The sequence below is a fragment of the Podarcis tiliguerta genome (genome assembly GCF_965153285.1).
Source record: "Podarcis tiliguerta genome assembly, chromosome: 8".
Lineage (NCBI taxonomy): Eukaryota > Metazoa > Chordata > Lepidosauria > Squamata > Lacertidae > Podarcis > Podarcis tiliguerta.
This window is the reverse complement of record NC_139541.1, coordinates 57,150,206-57,161,118: the sequence shown is the minus strand read 5'-3', so window position 1 is coordinate 57,161,118 and position 10,913 is coordinate 57,150,206. Positions and strand designations below refer to the sequence as shown.

Here is a 10,913-nt window from a genome sequence, read left to right as displayed (position 1 = left end):
CAATTAAATCCTTGTGTTCCAAAATGGGGAATATATGTGCAACTGTTTGACCTTTGTGGTTAACATTACTATCCAATGAAGTATAAAAATGTAACCACAAACATATAGTCTTTGGGCTTATCTAGACTTCCTTTTATTTCGCATTTCCAGGCACAAGCGTATACTTTATAGCACCACATCCAAGCGTTGTTGTTGTCAGGTTTGTCTTTGCCCTGGCGCTTTCCCCATGAAAGCCCACTCTTTACTGCTGAATCAGAGCAAACAGCAATCCACAAAAAAACAAATTTCTGTTTGTTCTTATTCAGCTTTAAAGAGGAGGACACAGCACTTTAAAGTACAGCCAGTGCCACCTGTGCCTAGAAAGCACAGGGGCGAAAGGTATGAATGAGCCCTTAATGCTATTCTCCTTTCCTTTTCTGTCTGCAATCTATTTTGAATATATTGAAGAGCAGGCTTTTAACGTCAGCTCCTTGGCCCCATATGAAATCTAAAATGACACCTCTAATTTCTTTATATCTGAACTGGATTCTGGACATTTATACACACAGGGAAGCAGGAAATAGAATAGTACATGCATGGCTAATTAATAACAATAATAATTTGTATACAGCCAGCAATCCTGAGCTCCATTGCCTTTAACTCGCTGACATTCATAAACTATATCCCTTTTAATCCCTTCCTACAGAGTCAACCAAAGGGCTGCTTTATGCAAGAAGGACTGTAGTTGGTAGAGCATCTACCTTGCAACCAAGAAGGTTCCAGGCTCAATCCCCAACTTCTCCAGGTAGAGCTGGAAATGTTCCTTCCCTGAAACCCTGAACAGCGGCTGTCAGTTCCCCTGTTGTGTGGGGAAAATCTATAAGGAGCTTCCACTTGCATTGGGGGACCCTGAGAAAGCAGACCTCTGGGAAAGATAAGGGACTGAGGCAATGCTCATTCACTTTCAGGATTTGTGAATGCCTGAACATGCCTTACTGTATGTATTTTTGAACATGCCTTATGTATTTTCTCTCTTATCTAAAACTGGGGCTTTGCAGAAGCAAATCCTTTGTCTTGCGGTTTTAGTGTACACACTTCTCCCCGCTCCTCATTTAATCCCCGCAACCCCCCTGTGAAGCAGTGACTATCCCAAGGTCTGGCCCCAGTGAGCTTCATGGCTGAGTAGGGATTTGAACCCTGGTCTCCCAGGTCCTAGTCCAATATTCTACCCACTACACCACCCTGGCTTTTGTATTGCTTCCCACATGCCCACATAGACCTACTGAGCCCCTTCCCATAACCAGGGCATTTTACCTCAGCAGAAACTTTCACTGTGCCCCAATGGGTTACCCTCCTACAAAGGTTCTAGAATATTCTTTCCCTCATGTACCACCAGGACATATTCTGTCCGAGGGAAGATGAGCTGTGGTAGTGATCCTCTTACCCTTTAAAGAGGAGGAAAGCAATCACCTGTAGCACTTTTCCCTGAGGGCCCTCGTCGAAGAGTAGGGCCTGCTGGTAGAGCGGGTCACAGGTCTTTTTGGCAGTCTTTGTTTTCTTCTTGGCCAAGCAAGCGCCATTTTCTAGCAGATAAACCTTGATGTAGGTGGCTGCGTTGGCAGAGAGAGAGAAACATGAATGGCCTGTTATAACGGCAGCCATGTCTCGGGGCTGGTTTTTGAGGCGGTGTAGCAGATGAAACGCTTTTGAGGTCTCTGTGGGGTTTGGGGGATAGGGCTTGAGGGGAGACTTTATTCTTACATTAAGGCAATTTCATTTGCCCTTATGGTTAAACAAAATTATCCTGTGGCAGGGAAACTCAGATAAAATGTAGCCTTCTGGTAAAGAAAAAGGTAGAAGCTGGGGAAGGCAACAATATAATCAAATAGCACTTTATGAAAACATCTCATGAATTAATTAAATGTTAAGCATTTATTAGCACTCTTACTAAGTCAGACTATTTATAATAATAATCTGTGTGTTCAGAGTTAAAAAAATATGTTAGAAGGAATTGGGTGTCTTAGTGAGACTAATGATGGTAAAACTCTTGGAAGGAAAAACTAAGTGAGGTAGAAGTTACTGGAAAAGACCCAGTTTTCCCTGTACTTTTTCCTCAAAAGGAAGACCTGAATATATTAATTCTCAGTTGCCTCACTACAAACATGAACCCCATTTTACATATTCTTTCTACTTCTAAAGGAGGCAGGAGGATGTATAATGACTAGGTTTAGCACTCTGAAACAAGTAAACAACTAGAAACAACTCAATTAACTCCTCCATGGGATACCTCTGGTGCATGGACCAAATTTAGTCCACTAATCTGTTTTCCCCAAACCACATCCAATTGCTCCATGCCGGTTGTCATACATGATATTTTCTGTCCATACGGCCTTCTCTGATGTGGCTACTCACCGGGAATGGACTTGGATCCTAGCTTTGGACTGAGTCCCCGGGCCTCTATTACTTCTACCTCCAGCTGTCCATTCCTGTCAATCATTCCAATGTGGACATCACCTAGAAGAAGTCAGAGAAGTCAACATGGGAACACATTCACAGTCCTGTGCCGGTCATGTATCATCTCTGCAACTTGCTTTATGCCACCTTGACATTTCTGTAGCATATCCTCATTTGGAATACTGTGGCACCATGGATTGGATACAGATTAAAGGGCAGCAGAGGGTGGTCTCTAAAGGCAAATGGGGCACTGTCCCACCAGCCTCAGCCTGCTCCCACCCTGCATGCCTCTTACTCAAAACCAGCCCAGCGGGTGGCCCTGGCTGTCAGCTTCTTCCTCCTCCATCTCAGTTTTGCCTTTTCAGAACTCATCAGGCAGGAGGATGGGAACAAAACCAGAATTAGCTGGCTTTCCCTGTCATTGGCTCTGGCTCCACCTATGGTTGCCCGCCCGCCTTCTGCCCTACCAGTCCCAATGAATACCAGCCAACACTGCTAAAGGGGGGTTCAAAAATCCGGACACATCAGAATCCTATAATAAAACAACAATATTGAAACAAAACAATATAAAATGGAAGCAGGGTTCACCAGATGAAAGCATTTTCCCCCCATCAGTGCAAAGGGTTTACCAAAAGTGGCTGCTCCCCAGGATGCATTCCCTTGCCAGGATGCTTTTGAACAGGTTGGACAGCTTAGGCACCTAGTAATCTGGTGTCTGCTGACTTAGTTCCTTGGTTCCTTGAGTTGAGAATTGCTTACAGCACTGACAGGGAAGCTGTTGCTCTCCAGAGGTTGCTGGACTCCCATCCACCTCCTAGCCAGCGTGGCCACCGATCAGGGATGATGGGACTTGTAATCCAACAGCATCTTGTGGGCCATAGGTTCCTTGTCACTGTTTTACACTGACTGGAAGAGGCTTTCCTGGGTCTCCCATTGTCCTACCTGCAGACGATAGGAACTGAACCTGGGACCTTCTGCATGTAAAGCAGATGCTCTACTACTGAGCTATGATCCTCTTCAGAAAGCACCAAAGAGGACAATTCAGTGCTGTATCCACAGAACTGCATGGTCTTGCCTTGCCCTTATGCTGAGACTGTAGCCCTATTCACACATGACTTGTGTACAGGGAATACATGTGTAGAAAGCAGGGCTATGCATTAAACGCTGCCCCGACATTAAATCTCCCTGCCCCATTCACCACATGTGGGTCTCAGTTCTGCAAGGAGGAAGTTCAATGTATGAGCAACTGCTAATGAATGGGGGCTCTTCACATCAGGACATCTGATTGTGCTGGTATTTTGATTATGCAGAGCCCTTACTCACAAGTAGGAAACAAATACCAAATGTGACATCAAGAGTGGAGCTAAAAGCACAGCCTGCTGCTCTCTGTGCACATTTATACCCAGTGCTATTTCTCTAGAAAAAGAGGTGCCAGAACTCACCATGAACACCTCCCTTCTTCTCTTATAACAGCAATGGCACCCACCTGAGAGGTGCTGGAACTGAGTTCCGGCTGAAAAAAGCCTTGCTTATCCCACATGTAATGTGTGAACAGCACAAAGCAACATTGTCTTGCCTGTTCATGTGAATACAGCCCTAGGATCGTTGTCTAAGCCCATCATTCCTGTTTTTAACCAGCAGAGGGCAAAAAAAGAAACTGGGTTCTCCATTGCTAGGAGTGCAAAAAGAGAGACGACTCCTTTATGATATGTCTTATTTGTAGAAGAGAATGAGCCATCTGTTATCTCAGATCTTACCACTAGAGGGCACGGTTTTCAGGCTGAAAAGGCAAATTGAAATAAAATAAAATAAAGCAGCACAGAAAGAAAATAAAAAAGATAAAAGCAGCACAAGAAACAGAAAAACAAAATGAGCCCTCTTTTTAAGAAAACTACTGTTGTGCCAACAGTGCATTTTCACAGTTGCTTTATCTTGAACAGTATGCTCAAAGGAATTTTTGTAACAGTGGCACATGGAGCTGATAGGAAGTGAGAACAGGATCTTGAACAGAACAGCATTGGTGGAAGTGGTCCTTGTTCTGAGCCAGAGCTCGGGCTTGGAACACGAGAAAAAAGGATGTAGAAGTACCTCTGAACATGTGCAGATAGACTTTTCCTCACTGCTTAACAACCACATCCTAGTCTCATATAGAAAGACGAGAGGAATTTTAAAAGGCAGGCTTTCAAGCAGTGATGGTTGAATCTCTCAGAAAACCTTCATTTTCAAAATTAAGTACTGGAGTGAAAAGATTCAAGGTTCACACCTGAATTGCAAAACAACAGGTGTATTTATAGAGCATTTTGTTATACCTCATAATAGCAAGGTTATCAACACAAGGCGATCACAGATCCCCTCTTAACAACAATGAAAAGGGGATTTATGGCTCCTTTTTGGCCCACTTTCATGGCCTTCTTTGATTGTTTCTAATGAGAACCACTTAAAGCAGGGGTGGGGACTTCTGACCCTCCAGTTGTTGCTGGACTACAATTCCTATCATCCCCGTCAGCCATGTTGCTGGTGGGAGCTGGAGACCAGCAACATCAGACAGGCCAAGCATTTGCCACCCCTGTTTAAGCTATCTGGAGAGCTTCAGAGCTCTGTGAAGATTTGAACCTGTGATTCCCACATCAAAACTCAACAATGGGCTGGAGGAACAGCACCATTCTGGTCAGTCTGAGAGAAGCTCAGCAGGAATCTGCCCCTGTGCCATGCCTGCTCAATGAAAGACGACTTTGATAGCGTGTTAACTGCACAAAATCCAAAGGAGGTGGGTGTTCAGGTGACCTTGTAGCACTGAGTGCCTAGAACTGGTTTGCTCACCCATTGGCGGAGTAGCAAGTGTCTGCCGTCCTACGATTTGTGCTGGCCCCAGCCCATCTAGGAAGTCGCTGAACTGGCTTTCAGCTCCCAGCCTAGTTGTGGGGAAAATAAACCTGAAGGAAAGGACAAGAGAGTTAGGTAGTGAGGGGAGAGAAATGGCAGTGTGGAAATACAGTGAGCAGGTGCTACACTGGACATTTGAGAGGTGAAAAGAGAGAAGATGCAGAAACGAGATTCACTGTTATCCCTGCATCCCTTTGTCTAATGGAAAAGATGCAGTGCCAGCCCCAGGTTTTGGCAGACCATCAATGGGACCCCCTCCCTCAGCAGACCTACTCCCCTCACTACCTCTGTTGCCAGCAGCTACTGCTCCCCTGCCTCATCAGTGCTACCACCTGACTGGTTGACAGACAGAGCCAAGCAGGCTGTGGCAGCAATTCTGCAATTCTGCTTCCACCATGATTCTTTACCTGCTCATCCTGCCTGAGAGTTGGGCGAACAAGCAGGCTGTGATGGGAAAGAGGAGGAGCTGGCTAAGAGGGTTCTTGTCAATGGGTTTGGGCCCTCAACAATGTCAACCTTTAACACTAGGTCTGGAAAATGCACATCTCTTCCATGAGGAACAAAGGGGTTTCCTGTGTGAGGACAGAGTACGTTCATATCTCCCTCAGAAGAAATGCACCCCCTGCCTTCAGATAAAGCCTGGCAGGGTAAGGCATGTGAGTCACTTCTTCATTTGCCCCTTCATTCATTCCTTCCTCGTGCCACAGGGTGGTTTCAGACATGATGATGAAGCAAAGCAAGAAAAGACAGGCCAACTATCTCATGTTTCATTCACTTTTCTTGCAGAAGCTTCTGTTGATGAATGTGTTTTTGATAATGCAGAGGAGTGGGGGAACAGGAAGCACCAGGGCATCATGCTTCCTGTTCCTCTTGTGCCTTTTCCCCATTTATGAGCCACCAACAGCAGATCACTAAAAGAAAAAACCAAACCACTGGGAAACAACTGTATAATATGTCACTCCTGTGCTTATGCTTATTTATGTTTATTTTATTTCATAAAAATTTATATACCGCTTGATTGTAAAACCAGAAAGCCATTTACAAAAAGATGTGGGACACCTGCCCTATATGGAAAAGTGGCCTTCACTGCCACTGGGACTTACGTGCCATCGGAGCTGTTACTATTGGTGCTTCCATCAGTTGATTCCCGACTGCCTTGCCGGGTGACCCTGTTCCTCATCTCCACAGCAATGCCAGTCTCCGTACTCCTGCGGATGTTACTACGAAGCTTTTTTGGCCCACCATCTGAAAGAAAGAAATCATTATACTTGGGGGCGGGCAGTAGATTTCAGAGACTTTAAAAGTGCCCATGCTTGGGTTATTATTGGTTTCAAGACACTTAAGGTCCATCAAATTATTGAGGATTGCTCTTTGGATGTATCTATGCCACAATGTTATTTATTAATTAAACATTTATACCCCCGCCTCTCCATTTGAAAATTACAACATCATTAACATCCAATACAGACTTAAACCTAGTTAATGCTTATTAACACCCGCCCCCCGCCCCCCGACAGGGAAAGTCTGGTGGGGGGAGCAAAACAACAAAGAATTCTCATCAAATGACAACTCCCAGAATTATCTGGGGGAAACCACTAAACTGGTATAAAATGAATATGTGTTATAGTATAGTTTTGTATACTGTAACAGAATGTCTAACACACTAAGTTAGACATTTCCTTTTCCATCACCTGTCAGTTTATATACAGATTTTGACAATCTGTTTATATTTTAGCATGATCGTATCCCCCATCCCACGTTGCAGACTGAGGCATGGTAAACTAAGGCTGAGAAAATGGGGCAGGTTTGCAGAATTGGTGAACACCGAGTTGTACACAGCCCACCAGCACAACTTGCTTACAACTCCATGGTCTGTGGTGTCCCAAGGAGGGAGCAAAAATGTTGATCCCCCTGTGGGCTGCCTTCATCTTGGTGGGTGAGAGGCTAGTTGCACAAGTGTGGGACAGTATCATGCCTAAGGCTAGCAAGTGAATTCATTGCTGAGGTTAATATTCACTCAGGGATTTCCTGGTTCGCAGTTCATGTTCTGCACCACCATAGTGGGGAGAGGGGAGCACCTGCTCTGTGCTTGTGCTTTAGGTGTTAGCAAGTGATGCTTTTCAGAACAGAGATGGAAACACCTCCAATTCATCTACTGCTAAATGTACTGCTAAATGTACAAGGGTGGGGTATAGTTAAAATAGGGCTGCCATATGTCCGGACATCACTGGGATTTCAAAGGCAGAATTGACGTCTGGGGAGAATTTCCAAAATGTGGCACTATGTCCTAAGTTAAAACAAAAAAGTTGATAACTCTGCTGCATAACCACAACTGAAATCAGACAGCTAACCAACCTCAGAATCAACAGCAATTAACCTGGGGGAGCAAATCTGTCTCCATTAGTGTGTTCCCCACCCCCATCCCCTGTGCCCAAGCTGTAATTCTCAGAGAGTTACAAGAAAGTGAATTTTCCCTCCTGATGGCTCACCAAAGCAAGACTCCGCTTTGTGCTTCAGCTATGCTGTTTACCTGCCCTTTACAACTGACCTTTCCCTCAGAGAGGGACAGTAGAGCGGACAAGATTAACCACTTAGAAACAGTCCCTGACTTGCAGACCCCCAGGCTCTGGAAGGGGAGAATCAAGGGTGGCATTGCTTGTGAATACTTGAAAGCAGATGAGAGCAAAGCAGATTCACATTGCACACTCCCTACAACAGATTTCTGATCCCTGCATTGCCAGTCCCTGGCCCTTTGATAAATTATTCACAACCAATATATTTTTTTTTAAAAAAAATGTTCAAAAGGCCTTTAATGTGCTCAGTTGATCTTTCAGTGATGAAATACTTAACATTGCCCTCTGGAGCAAGCTAAAAATGCTTGGATGTATGATGAAGTGAGCGGCATTTGTCCTCCAAATTCTTTGCTGGCTCAGAATGAAAAACAAGATCCTGCACATGCACAGTCTCATTATGCTAGAACTCAGCTGGGGCCATGCAAGAAAGCTGAGCATTGGAAGATTCAGGACAGGCTAAGAGGTATATTTTCTTCTTCTTACAGCACATAGTTAAACTGTGCAGTTCTCTCCCATAGGATGTAGCGATGGCCAACAACTTGTATTACGATTGCATAAAAGTATTAAACAAATTCATGGAGGATAAGGCTACTAAAGACTACATAGGATCCAGGAGCCCTTTGTACTCACAGTGGTGCCACTGCCAGAGCAGCACTCCGTATCATTTCTGAGAAACAGGGACAATGGAAAGAGAGGGCTTGTAAAGGAACCTAAAGCCTTATACTAAGCAAGACCAATGCACCATCTTGCTTGGTGTTGTCTATGCTGAGTGTCAGTGGCTCTCCCCCGTTTCAGAAAGCATTTTTCTCAGCCTACCCCAGGAATGCTGGGGATTGAGCCCAGGACTTTCTGCGAGCAAAGCATGTGCTGTGCCACCCAGATATAGCCATGGATTTGGGTGGTGGAGGAGAAAAGGTCTCCAGAGCTGGTCATATCTGCAATGATATCACCAGGAGTGTGACAATACTTGGGAGTCTCCAGAATAAAGGGTAAAGGGACCCCTGACCATTAGGTCCAGTCGTGGTGGACTCTGGGGTTGCGGCGCTCATCTGGCTTTATTGGCCGAGGGAGCCGGCGTACAGCTTCTGGGTCATGTGGCCAGCATGATTAAGCCGCTTCTGGAGAACCAGAGCAGCGCACGGAAATGCCATTTACCTTCCTGCCGGAGCGATACTTATTTATCTACTTGCACTTTGACGTGCTTTCGAACTGCTAGGTTGGCAGGAGCAGGGACCAAGCAATGGGAGCTCACCCTGTCATGGGAATTCGAACCGCCGGCCTTCTGATTGGCAAGCCCTAGGCTCAGTGGTTTAACCCACATCACCACCCATGTCCTAGTCTCCAGAATTGTTGTTGTTTAGTCGTTTAGTCGTGTCCGACTCTTCGTGACCCCATGGACTAGAGCACGCCAGGAACTCCTGTCTTCTACTGCCTCCCGCAGTTTGGGCAGGCTCATGTTTGTAGCTTCAAGAACACTGTCCAACCATCTCGTCCTCTGTCGTCCCCTTCTGCTTGTACCCTCCATCTTTCCCAACATCAAGGTCTTTTCCAGGGAGTCTTCTCTTCTCATGAGGTGGCCAAAGTATTGGAGCCTCAGCTTCAGGGTCTGTCCTTTCAGTGAACACTCAGGGCTGATTTCCTTAAGAATGGAGAGGTTTGATCTTCTTGCAGTCCATGGGACTCTCAAGAGTCTCCTCCAGCACCATAATTCAAAAGCATAAATTCTTCTGTGATCAGCCTTCTTGGTGGTCCAGCTCTCACTTCCAGAATAGACCCAAGCTATTCAAGATCGGTCCAAAGAAATCCCAAATCAGCTCGTTTTATGTGACTCAATTCAGAACTGAGCCTAAGAAAACGTGCCCAGCCCTATCGAAAAGGCTTGCCTCTGTGCGAGAGATTGTACTTCTTTCCACTCATTAGCAGCCTCCTCCTCACTGAGCTACCAGCACCACTCACAATATTTGGGGGCTCAAGAGCAACTCGTTGAGGCTGTCACAGATTGCGCAATGAAGCCTCACGCGGACAAGCCTCCTGCCAGGCCTCTGGAGAATCCAAAATAAAAGAGCTATTTTTAAACGCTTCCAGCTCCAAACTCAGGCACTTCTGTGTGTCTCGGAGCCAAACAAAGAAGAAGGTGAGCCCTTCTTACTGAAAATACGTCTCCCTCCTCCAGATCTTTGGTGGCAAGGGGGCATCTAACCTTCTCCACCCTGGGGTCTTCCATATGTTTTTGACTAAAATTCTATTCAACCCTACCTAGCAGAGATAGCAATTTGGTCTAGATCAGGAGTGGGGAACCTGAAGCCTGGGGACCAAATGCAACCCTCTCATCCTCCCTAACTAACCCTTATTTCCCTCCCCAGGCCACACACTTCACTGGCCCTGCTTCATGCCTTCCTTGAGTGTTTTTGGCTGGCTAGAATGTCCTTGAACACGATGATGATGATGATGATGCCGCTTCTCATTTGCCTGAATGATGTGTTTGTTAGGGTTGCCATACATCCAGCAAAACCCAAACATGTCCTCTTTTGGGGGGGCCAATATCCAGGCAGATGTTTACATTTTAAATGAAATGTCTGGGTTTTGGAGGGGGGATTGGGCTTCGGCGGCTCAGGCTCAGGCGGCTCTGTACACTGCGGCCACTGCCAGCCCAAGCCAGGGAAAGAGACAAGTGGTGTGGTAGCCCCCGCACCTCTTTTCCCAGCTCGGGCTGGCAGCGGCTTGGGCTGTCCTCTTTTTTGCTCTTCAAGATATGGCAGCCCTAGTGTTTGTAGACCTTGGTGACTTTTGTTTGGCTGGAATATAACTCTTTGTACACTCCTCACTGTTTCTTTGACCATTTCTTCCTCTGGCCCTGCCTACCACCTGCACATGGCCCCTTGGAGGTTGCAAATGAGGGAACCTTGGACTGATAAAGGTTTGTTCTCCCTGGCCTAGATGCTAAATTCAACTTAATGTCAAATTCCAACAATGCAAGGCACTAGTTTTCCAACTTCTGAACTATCCACCAAAATTGTACCTTTA

General features: G+C 45.8%; 1 protein-coding gene across 3 annotated transcripts in view; it reads right to left on the bottom strand.

The window, feature by feature from the left end:
- RIMS3 (regulating synaptic membrane exocytosis 3) overlaps positions 1-10,913 on the bottom strand; it is a 62,606-nt gene that overhangs the window by 8,877 nt on the left and 42,816 nt on the right. For 2 of the 3 annotated variants that reach the window (XM_083453151.1, XM_083453152.1), the window contains exons 3-6: positions 6,420-6,561; positions 5,254-5,366; positions 2,392-2,493; positions 1,450-1,589 (exon numbers count right to left, since the gene is read on the bottom strand). In XM_083453151.1, coding sequence (XP_083309277.1) covers positions 1,450-1,589; positions 2,392-2,493; positions 5,254-5,366; positions 6,420-6,561 — 497 coding nt within the window. Of the gene's footprint in view, positions 1-1,423; positions 1,590-2,391; positions 2,494-5,253; positions 5,367-6,419; positions 6,562-10,913 lie in introns of all 3 variants that reach the window. The other variant, XM_083453153.1, reaches the window with a different exon arrangement.